The 22,423-nt window shown below is 42.4% G+C and overlaps 1 protein-coding gene and 1 pseudogene across 4 annotated transcripts; both read left to right on the top strand.

The window, feature by feature from the left end:
- Nucleotides 1-20: 20 nt before the first annotated feature.
- Nucleotides 21-8,447, top strand: LOC109992144 (alcohol dehydrogenase class-3 chain L). Of its 4 annotated transcripts, XM_065966130.1 has the most exons (10): nt 21-1,132; nt 1,260-1,339; nt 1,906-2,007; nt 2,177-2,318; nt 2,408-2,495; nt 2,595-2,814; nt 3,947-4,207; nt 4,434-4,569; nt 6,199-6,337; nt 6,605-6,687. In XM_065966130.1, exons 3-10 carry the CDS (start codon nt 1,957-1,959, stop codon nt 6,627-6,629), a joined length of 1,062 nt encoding a protein of 353 aa, XP_065822202.1. In that variant the 5' UTR covers nt 21-1,132; nt 1,260-1,339; nt 1,906-1,956; the 3' UTR covers nt 6,630-6,687. The 4 variants fall into 4 exon arrangements, with proteins under 4 accessions (XP_065822202.1, XP_029135306.1, XP_020500293.1 ...); XM_029279473.2 differs by lacking the exons at nt 1,260-1,339; nt 6,605-6,687 and adding an exon at nt 6,751-8,447; XM_020644637.3 differs by lacking the exon at nt 1,260-1,339.
- A 7,183-nt stretch (nt 8,448-15,630) lies between these two features.
- Nucleotides 15,631-21,825, top strand: LOC109992135 (3'-5' exoribonuclease HELZ2-like; annotated as a pseudogene).
- Nucleotides 21,826-22,423: the final 598 nt, after the last annotated feature.

Below are 22,423 nucleotides of genomic sequence, written 5' to 3'. Positions count from 1 at the left end.
AATTGTCTAGTCATAGGTAACACCATTTGTGTATCATATTTCATCACATTGTGTTTGTGGTCAAAGGAGGGAGGAAGTGAGCCTTTCAGAAAGTAGACCTATCTCCACAGTGTTTGGATAAGTACACACCCTAAAGAGGAAGGTCCCTTATTTGTGATTGATCCAAACTCCGCTGACTGTTCTGCATTGTTATCTAACCTTTAACTGAGAAACATCATGGAAACTGCAGGGAGGGTAAGCATGCCTTACATGGGATGTATCTAAATGTTGTGCTGGTTTAAATAGTTAAACAGATTCCACCAAGTAGCCTACAATATTTGCTAACATTACCACTTTTTACCGCAATTCTGTTTCCATGGAGCTGAGGGAGTGTTCACATTAATGAAGACAGGAAATCAGTGGTGGGTTTAAAACGTCTATGAAGTGGAACAACTTCAAAAGGTCAACACTTTTTTTTTTTTTTATATTCAGGTCTAATTATAGATGTTTTCCTCAACTGTTTATAGGTTCTTGCTTTAAATTACACATATATTTTATCCCTGCACGGGTTATGTACATTTCTTGTATAAGTCTTTTTTTAATTGCACAGTTTGAGTTTGATAATTGATCCGAAGTTAGGTTGAGACTGCAAATCCAGTATGGATGCGGCCCTCGATTGGACTCATTTGCTGCCTATGTAACAGACGGGTCAGGGTTCGTCCAGTAATATTTACAGTCTATGGTATCTGCTGAGGAGGACTCTGGACCTGGAGCTGAGACAGCTGTGAGACACGTAGAGGAGCCAGTTGAAACACACACACACACACACACACACACACACACACACACACTGAATAAAGTAACCAATCAGCTCCGCTGCTGTAACGGAGCGGAGACGGACTGAACACGCATCTGGTGGAATTGTCTAGTCTTAGGTAACACCATTTGTGTATCATATTTCATCACATTGTGTTTGTGGTTAAAGGAGGGAGGAAGTGAGCCTTTCAGAAAGTAGACCTATTTCCACAGTGTTTGGATAAGTACACACCCTAAAGAGGAAGGTCCCTTATTTGTGATTGATCCAAACTCCGCTGACTGTTCTGCATTGTTATCTAACCTTTAACTGAGAAACATCATGGAAACTGCAGGGAGGGTAAGCATGCCTTACATGGGATGTATCTAAATGTTGTGCTGGTTTAAATAGTTAAACAGATTCCACCAAGTAGCCTACAATATTTGCTAACATTACCACTTTTTACCGCAATTCTGTTTCCATGGAGCTGAGGGAGTGTTCACATTAATGAAGACAGGAAATCAGTGGTGGGTTTAAAACGTCTATGAAGTGGAACAACTTCAAAAGGTCAACACTTTTTTTTTTTTTTTATATTCAGGTCTAATTATAGATGTTTTCCTCAACTGTTTATAGGTTCTTGCTTTAAATTACACATATATTTTATCCCTGCATGGGTTATGTACATTTCTTGTATAAGTCTTTTTTTAATTGCACAGTTTGAGTTTGATAATTTGAATTATTTTGAAAACTGTAAAAGAGAAACAGTCCCTTTGTTTCTCTGTATTTCACAATCTATTATATAAAAGATTTTTTTAAAGGAACTCAAAGAGGAGTTTTCTGTTTCTCTTGTGGGGGCTTCCTAATGTTGCAACATGTCTGCCCAAAATAGAAAAGGGTCAAAGTATGTTTTGGAGACAGTTTTATGGGTCTTATAAATGAAGACTATTGGGAAACACAGTAGGAGAACTGATGGTGACCCTGATGGTGTGTTTCAACACTAGAGAGACTTTAGTTGACAACAGAGAGAAATGTAATTTTCCCAAATATCCTTATGGTCAAGGCTGCCTCCACTAATGGGTTGTTTATCATGAGTGATACCAGGCCTGCTGAAGCTCTTGGGTGTTGTGTTGAAGGTGATCCGCTGCAGAGCTGCAGTAGCATGGAAGGCTGGGGAACCGCTTGTGATGGAGGAGGTGGAGTTGGCGCCCCCTAAAGGTGGGGAAGTTCGTCTCAAGGTAAGACATCTGATTTGTGAAAACCAATCCCTTTACCTTTAAGATAATCTCTACTTTAGGAAATTATAAAAAATCTTCAAGTATTTATATAATTAACCATCAGATATGATCCATGAGCTGATTGATTGGCTCACTTCAACAAATATTCCTTTTTTGAAACATTTTTCAGGTTGTAGCAACAGGAATCTGTCACACAGACTCTTACACACTAAGTGGATCGGATCCTGAGGGAGTGTTCCCGGTTGTGCTGGGCCACGAGGGAGCTGGCATCGTGGAGAGTGTTGGAGAGGGAGTCACCAAGTTTCAACCAGGTTCTCCCTCCCTTCCCTTCTCTTGGCAGAAATGATTGCTGTAAGAATAGGACAAACAAAGCTCTGGAATAACACTTTTTGTGTTTTAGGAGACAAGGTCATACCCTTATATATCCCACAGTGTGGAGAGTGCAAGTTCTGTAAGAATCCCAAAACCAACCTGTGTCAAAAGATCAGGTAAAGTCACAGCCATGTGAATCCTTGCAGCCCAGCTTCGAAGCATCAATGCTTTGCTCAGTACAGTTGTCAGATATGTGTTTGTGTCTTGTTCTTCAGGCTCACTCAGGGCAGAGGTTTGATGCCGGATGGGACAACCCGTTTCTCCTGCAAAGGCAAGAGCCTCTTCCAATTCATGGGCTGTAGCACTTTCTCCGAGTACACTGTGGTGGCTGAGATCTCACTGGCCAAAGTGGACCACAGAGCCCCCCTGGACAAGGTGTGTCTGCTGGGCTGTGGCATCACCACCGGGTATGGAGCTGCTGTAAACACAGCCAAGGTGAGTCGGCCTTCTACCAGGATGTCACTCTACTACTTTATCAAGCAAGCTCCCTTATTGTGTTCTCTGAGGAGAGAAAACCTTAGAATCCATCAAACAAACACATTCTTAGGGTCTCTGATCCATCCTGTATGGAAAGTATATGGAGGGCAGATTATTAGTCTGTTGTGATGTAAGGGCAGACCTCATGAGGTAACAATTATTACTTTTAGATGGAAAAAAAACAAACCAGAGCATTAGGCAGAAGGACGGGGCCAGCATTTGAATGAAGTGCTAAAAGGTAAATGGACTGAACTGAAAGCGCTTTACTTACCTTCTGACAAATCAAATCTCTTTTCAACTTTCAATCTGAGTGTTAGCTGTTCTATCACAGCTCCTGCAGTAATCACAGCATTAACATAGATGTGTGAGAGTAATGTGATTTACAGTAATACTATGTAGTCTGATCTGTCATCAGTGTGTGAATATAAAGAGACAAGTCCTTTAAGCGTGCGCCCTGGGTTCGAATCCGAATCCTTTCCCGCATGTCGTCCCCCTCTCTCTCTCTCTCCTTGATTTCACTGTCCTACCTGTAAATAAAGGCAGAAAAAGCCCTAAAGTAAACCTTAAAAAAATCAATCTGTGAATGTGACATGGTGTAAAACAGTCCATTTACCATTTATGATTCAACTGCCTACCTTCCAGTTGAGAGACGACCTACCACTAAGCCACAGCCACAAACAAGTCCGATGTTTTGACCTAGTTTCCTGCAGAAAAGAAGAGATTCAGTCTCAGCTGCACTTGTTCAGTGCTCATGAAATACGTTTAGATGATTAACAGTTCCTACCTGCTAAATATCTGTCTAAACATAGAAGCATCACTTTAGCGTGAAGCAGTGCTGTGCTGCTGTACACCCTCACACAGGTATGGTGATTCTCAACACTGATTCAATGCGGCTATGTGTGGTGTAAAAGACCTCAGTACGTGTCTACTGTTTCAACCTGATGACAATAAAAATCTAAACTGAACTGATGAATCAAAGCACCTGTAAAAAGAGGGAATAATTCATCAACCTTACTATCATTAAGGTTTGATTAATAGCTGCTTGAAACGTGCTGACCTGTACCTGCCCCCTCTGTCCCTCACTCTGCAGGTGGAGGCCGGCTCAACCTGTGCTGTGTTCGGCTTGGGGGCACTGGGTCTCGCTGCAATCATGGGCTGTAAAGCAGCCGGGGCAGCTAGGATTATTGGAGTGGATCTCAACCCCGACAAGTTTCAAACTGCTCGAGAGTTTGGTGCCACAGACGTGGTGAACCCGAAGGACCACAGCAAACCCATCCAAGAGGTCCTGGTGGAGATGACAGATGGAGGCGTGGACTACTCCTTTGAATGTGTTGGCAATGTAGCAATCATGGTGAAGTTATTATAATATCAAATAATAACATAAAATTGTTGTTAAAAATATTTAAAGCAGCATGACACACCACATCCCAGAACAGAAAATACTGTTTTGCGTCAGGCTTTAAATGAGAATACATTCTGAACAGCTTAACACAGCTGACACATATATGAGGGCGAGGTATGTTCCTGGTTGGTTGATGTGATAGTTGTGTAATACTCATGGTGTTTCTTTGTGGTAGAGGGCAGCACTGGAGGCCTGCCATAAAGGATGGGGCACCAGCATCATCATCGGGGTGGCAGCAGCAGGGCAAGAAATCTCCACCCGTCCGTTTCAGCTGGTGACCGGCCGCACCTGGAAAGGCACGGCTTTTGGAGGTAATAAGCTACTACTTTTTTTAAAGGCTTTATATGTGATTTTTTGATCCAGTAGATGTCGCCCTTGAGCACCAGCATGAAACCAAAACAACTCACGGTGCATTGTTGTGTTAGCATGCTAATGCTAGCGATCTTTATTATGCTTGTATCTTCACACTGCATGTAAATTTACCTGAAATGAGCGTGATCTAGAAACACAGTTAAGCAGTGAGTACAGTATGTTATTCTTCTTTTCTCTAGTCCCTCAATTAAATTACTTTTATACACGAGGGGAGGAGTCAGCCGGCCGTCCGGGCGATTTAAACAAACTGAAGATAGGACTCTGAAAACTCTGAAAACATCACAGACAGTGGGACTCGGGTGTTACACCCATTGTAGACAGTCATGACTCACAGAGTTATTTTCAGAGGATATACACGATTTCTATTACATTTAAGTGTGAAAAATCACAAATAAAGCCTTTAACATGTGAGGGGGGGTTTCTGATTCAACAGTTGAGTCACTTTAAATAGTATTCACCGAAAAGTTTTCCCTAAAAACTGTGTCTAAAATCACTTCCATTTCCTTCTCCAAAATATAATAAACCCTCATCTGCAGCTAATTTAGATTTCTAACACTCAGTATTCATTATCCTCGTGTCATCACTGACAGTCGTATGACACTTGATGAGATTTCACTTCTCAATGAAAAATGATCAAATGCATTATGAGATTTTCATTGCAGAGCAGTATATAATATATCAAATACATTTGATTGTATTTGATAAATATGTCTATTTTAATGAATCTGCTCAGAATTCTGTCACCTTACAATGTTACAAAAGGGGCGTGGCTGTGGCTCAGTTGGTAGAGTCGTCATTGTCTCTCAACCGGAAGGTCGAGGGTTCGATCCCCAGCAACATGTCCGATGTGTCCTTGGGCAAGACACTTAACCCCAAAATGCTCCCACAGTTTATGAATGGGATTAGTTACTTCTGATGGTGTCACTACATAGTAACCACTACCATCAGTGTGTGAATGTGTAGGTGTGACATGCAGTGTAAAAGTGCTTTGAGCTGTCAGAAGACTAGAAAAGCGCTATATAAACTCAAATCCATTTACCATTTACAATGTGAGACTGTAGTTTAACATTGCTGCCACTTTAGTCCAGATTAAATTCTTGTAAAGTATTGGATGGATTATCTTGAAATACAGTTTAGACATTATGTGTTTTAAGTAAAATATCTTCTAAATTCAGAATACAATTGTCACACGTTTCTTTGTTGTCTTTATATTCAGCAGTCATTTACAAATATTGGTTATTTTATTTCTACCTGAGAAGCAAAACAAGTTGAAGATTATACTATCCACCTGAGTATACAATCCTGCTCCAATCACATTTTTGCTCGAGGCTCACAGGTGTCAAAGTGCAGCCTTTACAAGCCTGCGAGCAGATTTCTTGAAAGAGTAAAACTTTGTCGACTGGAATTGGAAACTAACAAAGTAAAAAGAGGGAATAAGCTCTCATACAGGGCACACACTGCTGAGAGAGAAAAAACAGCTGAGAAAAAACAGTAATTTTCTACAATAAATGTTTAGTTAGCCACACATTACATCTCTTTGTTTAATGTTCTCATTTATATTTTTCTAGGCTACAAGAGTGTGGAAAGTGTTCCCAAACTGGTGGAGGAGTACATGAACAAGAAGCTGAAAGTCGACGAGTTTGTGACTCATACCCTGCCCTTTGAGAACATCACTGATGGTTTTGATCTAATGCATGCTGGGAAATGGTAAGCTCTGATTTAACTCGCTGTTTTTGAAGTTGTTGGTAATGTTAATGTGTGTAGAGTTCTGGCGTCCCTCTGGGTTTTGTCTGTCCCGGGCCTTTTGCATCACTGCTGCCCTCTGAGGACAAAGTTTGGAGGTTTGAAAATGTTTCAGGCAGGATTTTAAAAGACTTTTGTACCATGAGGGGCATTTCTTCAAATATGAGTACCAATTCAGAGAGTTATGTATAACATGATATTCACAATCTAATACCATTTTCATTATTTCAGCATCCGGGTCGTCCTTCAGTTCTAGATGCAGAAGATATCACTCCATGTTAATGCTGCATACTTTAATAAATCACTTTTCACTGCTCAGGTCTGTTTTATTTGAACAATGCATAATCAGAGAAGTCTCTGATCTGTGTTTTCCCCAGAGAGAACATCAGAGAGAACATCAGAGAGAACATCATGACACAGAGAGAACATCATGTGAAGGAAAAACAAAGGAACCAAAACAAGAATATTCTGAAACATCTTTGATCCAGGCTGCATGAATAATAAGAAGTGCAACTCATGGCATCAGTGTAGGCTGGTGAATCAATAGAAAGCTTTTGAGTGGTTTTATTATTAGCAACATGGAAGTCAAAGTCTGATGAAGTTATGAGAAGTGTTTAGAACTGTTTAAACTGCAGGTATACTGTAGCTTTCTACCTGACAGGTATAAGGAGAGGACTCGTTAGTGTTAGTTAGTAGACAGAGAGAGAGAAACAGAGATTTTTATTTTTTTTACTTTTACTTTTCAATTGGCTATTCTAAAACTCTTTAACGTTGTCCTTAGTTCCGGGATCTTCCCCAATATCTGGAACCAAGGACTAATAACGCCGCTCCACAAAAGTGGAGACAGGGATGTAGCTTAAGCCCAACCCTCTTTAACATCTACATCAATGAATTGGCAAAGGCATTAGAAGAGTCTGCAGCACCCGGTTTAACCCTGTTAGACTCTAAAGTCAAGTGCCTACTGTACGCACATGACCTGGTGCTCCGATCTCCAATCAAGGAAGGGCTACAACAGCACCTGGATCTCCTGCACAGTTTCTCCCAGACCTGACGGTCAATCTATCCAAGACTAAAATCATGATTTTCCAAAAAAGAAACAGCCTCCAACACCACACATTGAGATTCTTTCTAGATACTGTTGAAATTGAACACACAAGGAACTACACTTACCTGGGTCATAACATCAGCACCACAGGTAAGTGTAAGAGCGCTGTGAACGACCTGAGAGACAAGGCCAGAAGGGCTTTCTACGCCATCAGAAGGAACATCAAATTACACATCCCTATTCAAATCTGGCTTCAAATTCTGGACTCCGTTGTAGAACCCATTTCTCTGTATGGTTGTGAGATCTGGGGTCCTCTCGCACACCAAGATTTTTCTAAATGGGACAAATACCAAATTGAGACTCTGCATGCAGAATTCTGTAAATCCATCCTCTGTGTCCAACGAAAATCCCCAAATAATGTACCCTCTAATCATCAAAATTCAAAAGAGAGCTTTTAAATTGTATAACCATTTAAAAGAAAGTGACCCTGACACGCTCCATTACAAAGCCCTGACCTCCAGAGAGTCTTCAGAGAGCTGCCCCCTCAGACACCTGGTTCTGGGACTGTACTCCCAAGCAGAGCCCTCAGACAGAAACCCAATCAGAATAAACCAAATTATTAAAAAACAAAAAGAAAACTATTTAACACATTGGACCGAATCAACCAAAAAACAAAGCAAATTAGAATGTTATCTGACCCTAAATAGAGATTACACGGTGGCAGAATATCTGAGCACTGTGACTGATCCAAAGCTGAGGAAATCTTTGACCACGTACAGACTCAGTGAACACGGCCTCGCCATCAAGAGAGGACGCCAACGACAGACCTGGCTCCCCAAAGAGGACAGAGTCTGCACCATGCTAATAAAGCCCTTTGAATTGAAGTGAATTGAGAGAGGGAGCGAGGAGAGAGAAAAAACAGTGCTCTGATGATCCACCAGGGGGCAGTAGGAACCTGCTCCATCAGTGTGTTTTTTAATAATAAATTAAAAGATTAGAGATGAATAAATGCTGAAGCTTCAAAAATGATATTTACAGTCATGACTACAGTCACGGTTTATTTGATAGTCCTGTATAATCCAGCAGGTATAAAAGGTGATTTCATCTTTACCATCAAACACTAAGGTTCAATATGTTTATCTAACAGACTGCTGTCACGCAATGCTTTATGGGTAATCGGAGGTTTCTTCACCTGATTCCTGTTTTATAAAATAAAAACCAATCAGTTAAAAACGTTAAACATACGCAACAGTCTGACCTCTGACCTCTGGCAGAGTGCCACTTTGTTACACATTCACTCAAACCCTTTTTCAAACCAACCCCTACACCAGGGGTGCCCAAACAGTCGATCGCGATCGACAGGTAGATCGCTGACTGATTCTCAGTCGATCGCGAGATGTTTAGTCAATATAAAATACAATTGTAAAATAGAAAAGTGATTTCAATTTCATCTCATTGCACTGTTTCCCACACACGATACCTGTGTTGGGAGCCCAAGTATACTTCCGACCTGTTTGTATTTAATTTTTCATTTATTCATGAAATTGCTGCGTGCATGAGAGAGCGAGCGAGAGAGCGAGCGGGGGAGCGAGAGAGGACGTGCAGGTAAAACCGGGGGGGTAAATGTTTTACCAAAAAGTCATATATAGAAACTATGCTACGAGTATTAAGCACATTTGATGAAGCTGCAGCTACTTTTCTCTGCTCCTCTCTGCTGTCATGACTGTGAGCATCGCGGGGCACACCAACATACAGCGCAAACGCACACACATACACACACACTTGCACTGGAGCGCCAGCCACCACGCGAACCTTTTTACTTTTTACTTTTAGTTCTACAGCACACAGTTGATCCGTGATCCGTACGGACCGAGGTGGGAACACACGTGACCCGGTCAAACGGTCGGTTGGACTTTACTCCGTTCACTCTCACCGTGTCTGCAGCTAATTTAACAAAAGCAACATCATCTCACAGCAGCCTGCTGTAGTCTGTGAACATCTCCACACAGATTAAAGTTGTTTGTTGTAAACAAAATTAAGGGAAAAACACATGTGATATAAATACAAACGTAATATTAAAATGTAGCCTACCCTAAAAAAAAGTATGTCGATATTGCATTATTTTTTACAGAACTCTCATTTATTATATCTGATATTATTTTCTGTTTGTTGTTTGAGTATTAAATGCGTTTGTAGGCTGTTGGTAAAGGCTATGGCTCACTATGTGGACTGGTAGATCTCGGCAGACTGGCAACTTTAAAAGTAGATCTTGGTTCAAAAAAGGTTGGGCACCCCTGCCCTACACCCTTCCCCTCCATGACGGAGTGCATTCCATTAGAAGTCACACTCTCAGCTGAATGAAGTCCCCTTCATCAAGGTGTAGGGTAGAAATACAGCGGCAGGCTTTGGGAAAAACTTCCCTCTCTCAGGTGGAAACAGGAACTGTGTGTTACCATGGTTACTCAGCGGTATCTTACGGGAACGTTTTTTTTTTGTAGCTAATGCATTCTGTAAAAATATTTATGTAGCCTAGATTATTCTTATTCTTCTTTATTAAGTTATATTAGCGTAGACTTATAACAAAACTATTAGATTGAGCCTACATTGTTTATTGTAATTTATAATTTCAGTTAATTTATTGTAACTTTAAAGATCAGGGTGTAATAAATTAATGCAAAGACAAGGATAATATTGTTCAAAAGTAGAAAAATAAGAAATAAATATTAACAGCAAAAAGTTGTCTGCAACATGATTTAATATTCTTTTGTTTTTGCAACAGCCCCTGTAAATATAAGACACTTTACAATAAATAAACATATATTTGATCCTCAATACACATTTGAAGTTGTTAACGTCTGTATGATGATATCAAATGTCTATCTTAGTTGGAGAAGTGTTTGAACTCACAGGTTGCTTCCTCCATGATGACCGGACACAATTGCAATTGCAATTGCATTGCACGTGATCCGAAAGTCGGCATCGGTGCACACTCGCTGGTGGAGGGTTTTATAAACCACTACTCTCTCTCAGCTTGAGGTGGGCGGAGTCAGTATTAAAATGATGATGTCACATGTTTCTTTAAGCCAATCAGAACTCAGATGTGATCTGAGAACGTGGTGCTCTTTCCTCTTCATTTCCTGAATCAGTTCTGGATCTACATCCTCCTCATGTTTCTACAACCTCCTCATGTTTCTACATCCTCCATCTACATCCTCCTCATGTTTCTACAGCCTCCTCATGTTTCTACATCCTCCTCATGTTTCTACAACCTCCTCATGTTTCTACAGCCTCCTCATGTTTCTACAGCCTCCTCATGTTTCTACAACCTCCTCATGTTTCTGAATCTACAACCTCCTCATGTTTGTATAACCTCCTCATGTTTCTATATCCTCATGTTTGTACAACCTCCTCATGTTTCTACAACCTCATGTTTCTACAACCTCCTCATGTTTCTACAACACCCTTATGTTTCTACAGCCTCCTCATGTTTCTACAACCTCCTCATGTTTCTACAGCCTCCTCATGTCTCTACAACCTCCTCATGTTTCTACAATCTCCTCATGTTTCTACAACCTCCTCATGTTTTTGACTCTACAGCCTCCTCATGTTTTTGAATCTACAGCCTCCTCATGTTTCTGAATCTACAACCTCCTCATGTTTCTGAATCTACAACCTCCTCATGTTTCTGAATCTATAGCCTCCTCATGTTTCTACCAACCCAGTCTCATGTCAGAATGTGTAATACCTACGTTGGTCCACAGCGCAAAACGTAGTAGTTTCACAATAAGGGCTCTAAAATTGTGACATGCCTACGTTTCCTTTTGCCTATTCTTTTGTATAGGCATACCTCAGGTCATGTGACTGCCCAGTTTTCCCCTGGCGAAAAAAAAACCATGGCGGACATCCCTTCTATTTTCGGTGGAAAATGCAATATTTTAAGATAGTTTGAGGCTTAAGTGTCGTTTAGATAATCTTTCTGGCGACAAATGTAAATTGTATCTTCATAATCTTCGTTCGGTTTTTGTTTATGATCTTTAGTTTGTTTGTTTCTACGAAGATTCTTTCAGGTCTCGCTAGAAAAACGTTGGGATGTTACGTTTTCTACTGTTGCTATGGTGGTTGCTATGGAAGCTATCAACAACGAACCGGAAGTAAGTGGAAGTTCGGTTCGCGGCTCTTAAAACGGGTTACATCAGACCCTAGACATCAAGCTAAGCTCCTATGCAATAAATAATTATTTCTGTTACATTTTTATGGATGTCTTTCATTACAACCAAATTTAATAAAACTATTGGAACAGATCAATGCATATTGGCAACATTATAAACTATAACATGTAACAATACATAAAGACAATACTGTACAGTTTGTGTGGTTTATATGATTTTATTTAACAAAATAATCTTGACAGATTAATACTATCTTTTAAAACAGGTTTGATTTGACCACTTTTTTACAATATATATATAGTCTAGATTATTTTACAAAACCCATTCGGCTTCAGTAAATATTTGATATAGTGGGTAGATATACATTTTTTACAACCCTAATTATGTTCCCTTTGTGCATAACGCCAGACATAACTACCAAAATTCCCGTTTCTAGAATAACAGTCAAAATATCCGAAATGAACTGATATATGTACTTTATTTTAACATAGATCATATATGTACTATGCAATAAATACTTCCGTCACACAAGATCTGTGACATATTCAGTGAATATATCTTTTGTAAGCCTTTTATAATCCTAATGACTTGACTCTGAGGAATTGTTGTCTTTTAGACAAATCTCAGTGTTTCCCTTACCTAAGAAGTAATATATATTTTATTGAGGGTACACAGGGGAGTTTAATTGGATGGTTAACACATTTATGTTATCAGATATTTAAAAAATAATTTATACATTTGTTAAAATGTATTTTAACCATATATAGCAGCTCCCCCTGTTGTTTTGGTGAGCTGACTAGCCTCACATGGTACTTTGTTCAAAGACCTCTCTAAAACAGTTATTCCCATGTCTGTAGCCCCTTTTGTTGCTGAGGTATAAGCCTTCAAACATGCCCTTGGGTCAAGGTTCAAAGGGCATTATTTCAAAACAGGAGTTATGTTGAAACCTCATCTTCACATATGTTACTCTCCAGGATAAGACCTTTCCAACGATGTATGTCGTTCAGCTCTTAGCCAAAAACTTAAATAGTCTCATTTCATAGGCAAGGTGTCTTGCAGTCATACTTTCATAGAGCTCTTTCAAAGCCCAGTACATAAAATGTTTTTATTTATGTTTGTTTGTTTGTTTTGGTGTAAGTATATCATAGAATCTGGGGAACTATGTGCTTGGAGGACAGCCTTAAGTGCTTGGTTTAGAATTATGGCTAAAAGTAAAAATCTCTTATGCTCTTGTCCATATTAATTCATCCTAGTACTTTTTTTTATCCTTCTTTCCTTATAGAAGAGTTAATCTAATTTGTCATCAGTCATTGTTTTAATATTCAGTTTAATGTCTTTCATATCTTTGAAACATCCCATGTGCTTGTTAGCCAAAGAGCAACAGGGTTGAACAGGTCAAAACACTTCATGTCTCTGCTAGGCCTCAAATGGTCAAATTAGCTCTTTTAAGCACCTTTAAAAGGAGTTTTTAACATCAGTCTTGTTCACAAAGCATACAGCATATAGTGGAGAATGACCCTCTGTCTTTTGGAACATTTTCACACTTTTTAACACCCTTTTTTGATGTTTTGATAGAAGTGTTTCAATTGTGAAAGGTTTGGCAAATTGAGAGTGGGGCCTTAAGTGACTTGTGGGCTCACAAAATCTCTTAGAAGAGACCTAGGAAATTGATTTTTGACTGGTGGGGTTCTAGGTCAAACATAAGTGTATGAAAAAGGGATTTAAAATTTGAGTCTACGGAGAGGAGGGAGAGGGGGGGAGGGGGGCGCCCTCGGCCTTTAAACTATAGACTGTAAAAATAAACCGACAGTGGGCGTGACTGCACGATTGTGCATGTCAGCAGTACACTGGCAGACCATAGCATAATGAGCTTTTTGAATGGATTTTTGCTTAGATTCCTGGAATGGGATCTTTGGTTAACACAGATTTAAGATGTGTTTTTGCAACCAACCTTAAAAAACATCAGTAAATATCCCCTGAAAGATCTAATAAAGAGGTCGGTCACAAGTGACGATTATCAATATGTCATTATTTGATGTCAGTGTCATGCGCCCGTTTGTAGTTCTTATCGCCGGCCGTTTGCTTTATTGACTGCATTTTCTGGTATTAATCCATCAGGATTATTTTGTTAAATAAAATTATGAACTCATAATCGTAATATTTAGTCTATGGATCTAACCCGTTTTAAGAGCCGCGAACCGAACGTCCACTTCCTTCTGGTTTGTTGTTGATAGCGTCCATAGCAACCACCATAGCAACAGTAGAAAGTGTAATATCCAAACGTTTCTCTATCGAGACCTGCAAGAATCTTCGTAGAAACGAAAAAACTAAAGATCATAAACAAAAACCGAACGAAGATTATGAAGAAACAATGTACATTTGTCGCCAGAAAGATTATCAAAACAACATCTAAGCCTCAAACTATCTTAAAATATTGCATTTTCCACCGAAAATAGAAGAGATGTCTGCCATGTTAATTTTTTCGCCAGGGGAAAACTGGGCAGTCACATGACCTGAGGTATGCCTATACAAAAGAATAGGCAAAAGGAAACGTAGGCATGTCACAACTTTAGAGCCCTAATTGTGAAACTACTACGTTTTGCGCTGTGGACCAACATAGGTATTACACATTCTGACATGAGACTGGGTTGGTTTCTACAACTTTCTCATGTTTCTGAATCTACAATCTCCTCATGTTTCTACAGCCTCCTCATGTTTCTACAACCTCCTCATGTTTCTGAGTCTATAGCCTCCTCATGTTTCTGAATCCTTGATGACTGAGCGCATGCAGGGTGTGAACTCTGATGTGATTCATCATTCAGCAGGTTTATTTCTCTCCCCATAATTAACCTTGAATAGTAAATATGACAACGCCTGTTTTTATTACAATGAATACACTTGATGATAAACTCTGATTCATATCTGTTAATAATTATTATTATCACTTTAGTCTGTTTTATTGTTGTGCTGCAGGTGCTCGTCTCTGATTGGACTGGAGCTGGTGCTGCGGGTGCTCGTCTCTGATTGGACTACAGCTGGTGCTGCAGGTGCGGTGCTGCAGGTGCTCGTCTCTGATTGGACTGGAGCTGATGCTGCGGGTGCTCGTCCCTGATTGGACGGGAGATGGTGCTGCGGGTGCTCGTCTCTGATTGGACGGGAGCTGGTGCTGTGGGTGCTCGTCTCTGATTGGACTGGAGCTGGTGCTGCGGGTGCTCCTCTCTGATTGGACTGGAGTTGGTGCTGCGGTTGCTCGTCTCTGATTGGAGTAGAGCTGGTGCTGCAGGGGCTCGTCTCTAATTGGACTGGAGCTGGTGCTGCAGTGGCTCGTTTCTGATTGGACTGGAGTTGGTGCTGCAGGTGGTCGTCTCTGATTGGACTGGAGTTGGTGCTGCGGGTGCTCGTCTCTGATTGGACTGGAGCTGGTGCTGCGGGTGCCTGTCTCTGATTGGACTGGAGCTGGCGCTGCGAGTGCTCGTCTCTGATTAGACTGGAGTTGGTGCTGCAGGTGCGGTGCTGCAGGTGGTCATCTCTGATTGGACTGGAGCTGGTGCTGCAGGTGCTCGTCTCTGATTGGACTGGAGCTGATGCTGCGGGTGCTCGTCTCTGATTGGACGGGAGCTGGTGCTGCGAGTGCTCATCTCTGATTGGATGGGAGCTGGTGCTGCGGGTGCCCGTCTCTGATTGGACTGGAGCTGGTGCTGCGGGTGCTCGTCTCTGATTGGACTAGAGCTGGTGCTGCAGGGGCTCGTCTCTAATTGGACTGGAGCTGGTGCTGCAGTGGCTCGTATCTGATTGGACTGGAGTTGGTGCTGCAGGTGCGGTGCTGCAGGTGGTCGTCTCTGATTGGACTGGAGCTGGTGCTGCGGGTGCCTGTCTCTGATTGGACTGGAGCTGGCGCTGCAGGTGCGGTGCTGCAGGTGCGGTGCTGCAGGTGGTCATCTCTGATTGGACTGGAGCTGGTGCTGCAGGTGCTCGTCTCTGATTGGACTGGAGCTGGTGCTGCGGGTGCTCGTCTCTGATTGGACTGGAGTTGGTGCTGCAGGTGCGGTGCTGCAGGGGCTCATCTCCAGGGGAAGGTGTTCAGGGAGTCATCTAACAGAGCTAACGTCATTCCATTTCATAACCCTTCCAGACATTTTTTCATTAAAGGAAGGGCCAACATGGGTAATGTCTTTACTGGAAACGAAGTGTTCTTACAATCAACAAAAGTGGTCAGCATCACGAAGGAGGCAGAATCAGCCTGTGTACTTGTGTGCTTGCTTGAGGATGAGGATTACAGCAAACCAAAACAAAATACTGAAGATAATTTTGTCAAAAGGTTGATGATTCCTATTAAAAGATCTGAGCCCAGAATACGCATACTGATCACCAAAAAAAAAAAAAAAACTTTTTGCCAATATGGGATCGAAATATGCAACTGGGAAAACCTGTGGCATATGAACGAATAAATGGAAAGCTCAGGCAGAATCATGTGTTCATGGTGCAAGTGATTGGCTGGAGAGAACCTTATCATTTCCCTTAGGGGAAGGTCATCGAAATAATTCCAGTCGGCACATCTTTGACTGATGGACTACGGATCCTGAATGAGGAATTCAAAGTTGAACCCAATGTGTTAACATCAGATGATGATCTCTCAAAGGACAATGAAGACAGGACATGCATATGTGATCAGATCACTTTCACTATTGATCCTGAAGAAGCAGAGGACTTGGATGATGCCATTAGTGTCAGGGAAATGGGGGACCAGTATGAATTGGGAATCCATATTGCAGATGTTGCAAGCTATGTGCAGCCAGGCAGTAAATCAGATGTGTTTGCAAAAAAGCGTGGTACCAGTTTTTACTGTAACGATGAGAAACCTAATCACATGTTCCCTGAAAACCTGAGCACTGGACATTTAAATCTTCTCGAGGGTGAAGATCGCAGGGTGTTCTCATTAATGATCCAAGTAAACAAGCAAACAAATGAGATCATTGGAAAGCCCAAATTCCAGCTGACGATAATCAACTCGAATCAGAAGCTGTCCCATAGTGAGGCAGAAGAAGAGATCACTAAGAGACGTGGAACAGGACCTGAATTTGAAACAGTAGAAGACTGTGTGAGCGTGGCGTACTGTTTTGCAAATGCTCAGAGGAAGAAAAGACTTGTGGATTGGGCCTACTCCCAGCCTGATGAACAGAGAGTTCCTGGGAAGCGTAAAGCCCATCTGATGATCGAGCTGAGTGTGTTATACAACACACATGCATCAATGACTTTGACTGGTTCAGACAGAACCAAGTGCTGCACTACCGAAAAGATAAAAGAATTCAAAGAAATGTGGAGGATTGATCCCGCTGTCCTCTGCTGTGTGGCACAAAGTGGAACATAATAGAAGAGCCCCAAACTGTGAAAACTTCCCCATACTCACTGAAGTGTGGAACAATATACAATCAGCTGCTGAAGCTGATGATGTAGACAAAATGGTTGACCTGATTGCTGCAGATGACATCCACCCTCTTCTCCAACCAGTCATTGATGAGTTCAGAAGGTGCTCTGGTAAAGCTTTTGTCGCCCCCTTTGGTTCCTCCGAATCTCAGGTTGGACATTACACTCTGAGTGTACCGTTTTACACACAAGCATCATCACCGATAAGGCGCTACATGGACATCGTTTTGCAGAGACTTTTGCATTCTGTCATAAGCAACAGTGTTGTCCAGTACACCGAAGAGGAGATAACGAGTCTTTGCAATGAATTTGAGCTCAGCCTCACGAGAGCCAAGGGGAGTGACCAAAAGGCTGAGCAGCTCTTATATGCCGTGAACATGAAAAAACAAAGTGCCTCCAAGGTAGCCTTTGTTGTCAGTGTGGATTCTTCCAAAGAAAGCTTTGCAGTGTCATTTCCTTTTGACAAGAACATATTTAGGGAGAGTTTCTCAATTATGTACAGGGATTTGCAGTTGTGGGACCAACCTAACAATGTTGATGCAAGTGTCAGACTTACATGGAAAAGGCGGATCTATGCAGCTGGCGACATGGAAATCCAAGAAGAGTTAAAAAGGCCAGACTGTGGTCCCTGTGTTGAGCTTCCTCTGACACTATGGAAAGACACTGTTGAAGCACTTGACAAAGAAGATTGGAAACTTACAAAGGATCTCATAATGAAAGGTTGGCGACAAGAAAATAATACTCTGCCTCAGCCATCGCAGAAACCTGATTCAGAGTCTGACACAGACAGCTTGGAGGAGAAAGAGGCACAAAGTGGGCATGAGATGGAGATCAACCTTGACCTTAGTGCAGGTGACACCCTTCAGATCCAAATGACTTCGGATCTAAAAAAAAAAGGTTACCACATGCCTGCTGTTCAGTTGGTGCGTATTAAACCAAAGTCTGAGATTTGTGTGGAACACGTCCACAGTCCTATCACATGCTTCTCCAGATCTGCAGCTGATCCGTCAAAGAATTATTACAGAAACCTTGAGGAGTATGTACAGATCTGGATACCACTGTGTGAGATGGAATCTGCTGCCAATGCAGTGAAAGAAGAGGACAGCATCGTCATCAAGAACCTGGTGCTAACCTTCAAACAACAGCAGAGAGGAACCCTATCAGGGAGCTTCTTCTTACCGCAGGCATGGATCGATAAATGGGCCATTGAGTGTGACCTTTCACAGTGTTTTCTGTGCATACGCAAAAAAGGTCTGAAGTTGACTTCAACTCCAGAACATTCTGCACTGGTGGACCCAAAAGAGTTCACATAGGTGGCCCACGGTGTAACACGAAAAGTGGATCTGAAAAAACTCCATAAGGAAGTAAAGTGGAGTTTGACATCAACCACCTGCCAATGGAGACCATTCCTTACTGTGTGTTTCAGAAGAACACTACTTTTACAGTGGAAATCATCCCAAAGTGTGAGTTAAGAGTTTTTGACTCTGACATTGAGGTTAATTGTCGATACACAATTTCTTCTTCAGCTGTACATTGTTGACGTACTTCTTTTTTTGTAGCCGAAAAGAGAATGCGGTTGATAGCATGATGTCTGCATCTGATCTGGTCCGGACTATAGCACTTGGATGCTATGTCCATGTGTCAGCAGGTCATTGTTTCATACATCAAAACTATTTGTAGACCTAACCTGTAGAGTCCATTCCTTATTTGTCTAGACTTGATTCGACTGCGTTTTCTTGTCTTGCAAACTTTGAAGCTTCTTATTTTTTCTTTGCGGTAGATAAGGACAAGCCCTATAGCAGGAGAGAGCTTGACAATGGACTGCCTGAGCTAAACATGAGTCAACGTCTTGCTGTTAATAAAGCTCTAAATAACACCTTCATAGTCATCCAGGGACCACCTGGTAAGAGCGACAGCATGTATTCACCCTGATGCTTGACACCCTCTGCTGAGGCTAAAGCTATAGTTCCTGTTTGTCTCTCAGGCACAGGAAAGACGGTTGTGGGTGTGTACTTGGTGTACTGTTTCTTTGAGCTGAACTCTCAGAGCCAAAGAAAATCAGTCGACCCCAACGATAAGAACAAGAAAGAAATTATTCTCTACTGCGGCCCATCCAACAAGTCTGTTGAGGTTGTCGCAGGCAAGTTCCTCTGTGTCTCTACTGAAGTAACCCCCGCATGGCGTTGTGTTTTTTCTTACCCGACTTCATGTATGTGTGTTTACTGTTGTTACACAGAGTACCTGGTAAGAGATGGAGATGCTGGATTACCCTTATCCAGACGGCACCCTTCAGTTTCCCCGTAGTACACTCCGCCAAGCATGTGCCAAACCAGAGCTCAGGTACTGTGAACACACATACTCACCCTGTTAGTAATGAAAGAACTCCAAACTGATCCTGGCATATTTCACCTGGTTTTAGGAGCATCACTCTTCATCACCGCATGCGAGAGGATCAAAACCCCTACTCAAAAGAAATAAACAAGTTTGACAAGCGAATCGAAGTCGCCCGTAGGACAAAGAACAAGTCAGCCCAGATGAGTGATGAAGAGGTAAAAGAGTAAGTTCAGATGCACTCTTTGTTTTTCAAACAATGACACAAATACTCTGATGTCCAGCAAGGGGTATCATAGGCTGTAAGAAGCAGTCTGATAGTTTAGAAGTTTATAAGAAAGTCTTCCTACTTGTCTGTTGATTTATTCCCTCAGTAAACATTCTCCTGATCAGTTCTCAGTCTTTAGTTTCAGGTATTCTCCAACACATCATGAAGTCCATTTACTCAATTATGCTCCATTTACTGTCAATTTCCACATTCTCTGTACACGCCGCTGTCTGTCAGTGCTGCACACTACACCACCATTCGCTGCCACTCAAGTCAACGCTTCTGTTTCCACAGCAAGCGCCGCAATCCGTCTCTGGAGCGTGCCAGCAGCACCACTACGCTCTGCTCAGTTTCAAATACGCTGTGATTCTATTTTCAACAGAGTATGCTGCAGGCACGAGCCAAGCTGTACAGAATAGAACGACACGGACAGGAAGTCAGACAAGAAAACGCACAGAGCATCTGGTCAATTTCAAAATAAAACTAAACATACAGACGTCCGCTGTCAGACGGAGCAAAACTGTGGCGCTGATGGAGTAGAGTGCACAGGGACTATGTGGAAATTGTTTTTTATGTTGTGATTCAAAGTGGAGTTTTGCATATTTGCATTTATGTCAGATTTGAAAAAAGTGAGGGATCTTCAGTGTCCAGCCTCAGTTTGAATTTGAGGAACTGTTTGTGTTTGTTTGTGTTTCTGATTAGTCTGCAACAAACCAGAGAAGGTGTGGTTTCCTTTAAACCTGCCTGAGCTTTTAGCTAACACTCCTTAATGTGTCTGAGTCCTGACAGGAGTCTCTCTGTGAGGAGGTTCCTGGTTTGAATCCCCGTCTGACAGGAGCCTCTCTGTGAGGAGGTTCCTGGTTTGAATCCCTGTCTGACAGGAGCCTCTCTGTGTGGAGGTTCCTGGTTTGAATCCCTGTCTGACAGGAGTCTCTCTGTGAGGAGTCTGCATGTTCTCCTCGCGCATGTGTGGGTTCTCTCCAGGTACTCCGGCTTCCTCCCGCAGTCCAAAGACATGCTCGTTAGGTTACTCTGACTGGTGACTCTAAATTGTCCGTAGGTGTGAATGTGAGTGTGGCTGGTTGTCTGTCTCTATATGTCAGCCCTGTGATTGGCTGTCGACCAGCCCAGGATGTAAGCCTGCCTCTCGCCCAATGACAGCTTGGGGCTGATTTCAACAGGGTGGAGAAATACTGGGATCAGGTTCCCAACAGGATCCAGCTTTCCCATTGGGTTAGGGGTTCTCCAGGTTCCAATAACCAGCTAAACGTTGAGCTTCTCACCTTAGTCTGATGTGTCTGGAGTTTTTGTCACTGGTTGTATCGTTGTTCAGTACTGCTCACATGTCGTCTTCTCTATAACGTTAAGATTGTTCTGATCGGTGACCACAAACAGCTGCGGCCCGTTGTGAGGAACGAGCATGTGAGGAAGCTGGGGATGGCCAAGTCTCTGTTTGAACGCTTCTACACGATGCCAGAGAGCAAAGCAATGATGATGCACATACAGTACAGAATGGTGAGCACATAAACAGTGTGTATTAAATACAGCACGTTGTATATTTATGTTTGTACCTGTACTGCATGTCTGTGTTTAGTATCCACGATGGACCTTAACCTGATTTAGAATCTTATTGTGTTATTAGCACTAAATGAGGTTCAGTAGACGTTTGGTATGTTTGTTGAGATTTGACTTTGCTGACTTCTAGACGTTTTAAAAAGTCTTCACTAACTATTATTTTGTTCCATTGAAGCATCCTGATATCTGTGGGTTTCCATCTAAAGAATATTATGAGGGAAAGCTCCAAACCTGGGTGGTTCCGCCGAGCAGCGTTCCTGCGTGTGGGACAAAAGCCAATGAGGATCGTTTTCGGGGACTGCAAAGGAACAACTGTCAGTCTGGTTGTCAACACGGCAAAGGGCATCGAGAACTCGAAACCTAACGAGCAGGAGAGAAACAGAGTGGTACTGTATCGATCCCCCTACTTTTTCTTTTTGTTGTTAATGACCGTGGGTTGGGCTAACCCTAACCCTGACCCGTGGTTTAATCTGAGCCTCTTGGTTTGGTTCTTTTGCAGATTGGCATCGCTGAAGAGCTGGTGAACAAAGCCAAAATCAAACAGCAAGATATTGCGATTCTTTTGCCGTATAACGCAATTATTCAGAGGCTATATGTTCCCAGGCGTGTCTGCAAGTTCCAATACTGAGTATTGCTAATGCCAGCTTACAGACCCAGGGTTAAAGTCACCAAACCAGTTCTGAAGCAGGTATGTGTGTGGCCAGAGGGGGCCTCTGCACTACAAGACTGCTTTGACACCACAGACTGGGAGATGTTTAAGCAGGCAGCCACCTACAACAACCGCACAGACATTGAGGAGTATTCTGACACTGTTACCTCCTACATTAGCAAATGCATTGCTGATGTCACCACCACCAGAACCATCACCACCCGGGCTAACCAGAAGCCATGGCTGACAGGAGAGGTATGCGGGCTACTGAGGGCCAGGAACACCGCCTTCAGAGCTGGGGACGCAGCCTGCCTGAGAACAGCGAGGGCCAACCTGTCCCGTGGCATCAGGGAAGCCAAACGAAGCTACACACTAAAAATAACCGGACACGTCAAGGACAGCAGAGACGTGCGGAGCCTGTGGCGTGGTATCCAGACCATCACAGACTACAAACCCAAGCCACAGACCTGTGACAGCAACACCTCTCTGCTGAACGACCTCAACAGCTTCTATGCCATGTTTGAAGCACACAACAGCACGCCCCCACAGAAGACCACCCCCCCTCCCCACGATCAGACCCTGTGCCTGA

This window comes from Labrus bergylta, chromosome 18, assembly GCF_963930695.1.
Source record: "Labrus bergylta chromosome 18, fLabBer1.1, whole genome shotgun sequence".
Lineage (NCBI taxonomy): Eukaryota > Metazoa > Chordata > Actinopteri > Labriformes > Labridae > Labrus > Labrus bergylta.
Note: the sequence above shows the minus strand (reverse complement) of the source record. Positions and strands in the feature narration are given on the sequence as shown.

What these genes read in the sequence shown, in the direction of transcription:
- LOC109992144 (XM_020644637.3), top strand. An exon ending in TTGGCAATGTAGCAATCATG is followed by an intron (nt 4,208 to 4,433) that starts GTGAAGTTATTA and finishes TCTTTGTGGTAG; the next exon opens with AGGGCAGCACTGGAGGCCTG. An exon ending in GAAAGGCACGGCTTTTGGAG is followed by an intron (nt 4,570 to 6,198) that starts GTAATAAGCTAC and finishes ATATTTTTCTAG; the next exon opens with GCTACAAGAGTGTGGAAAGT.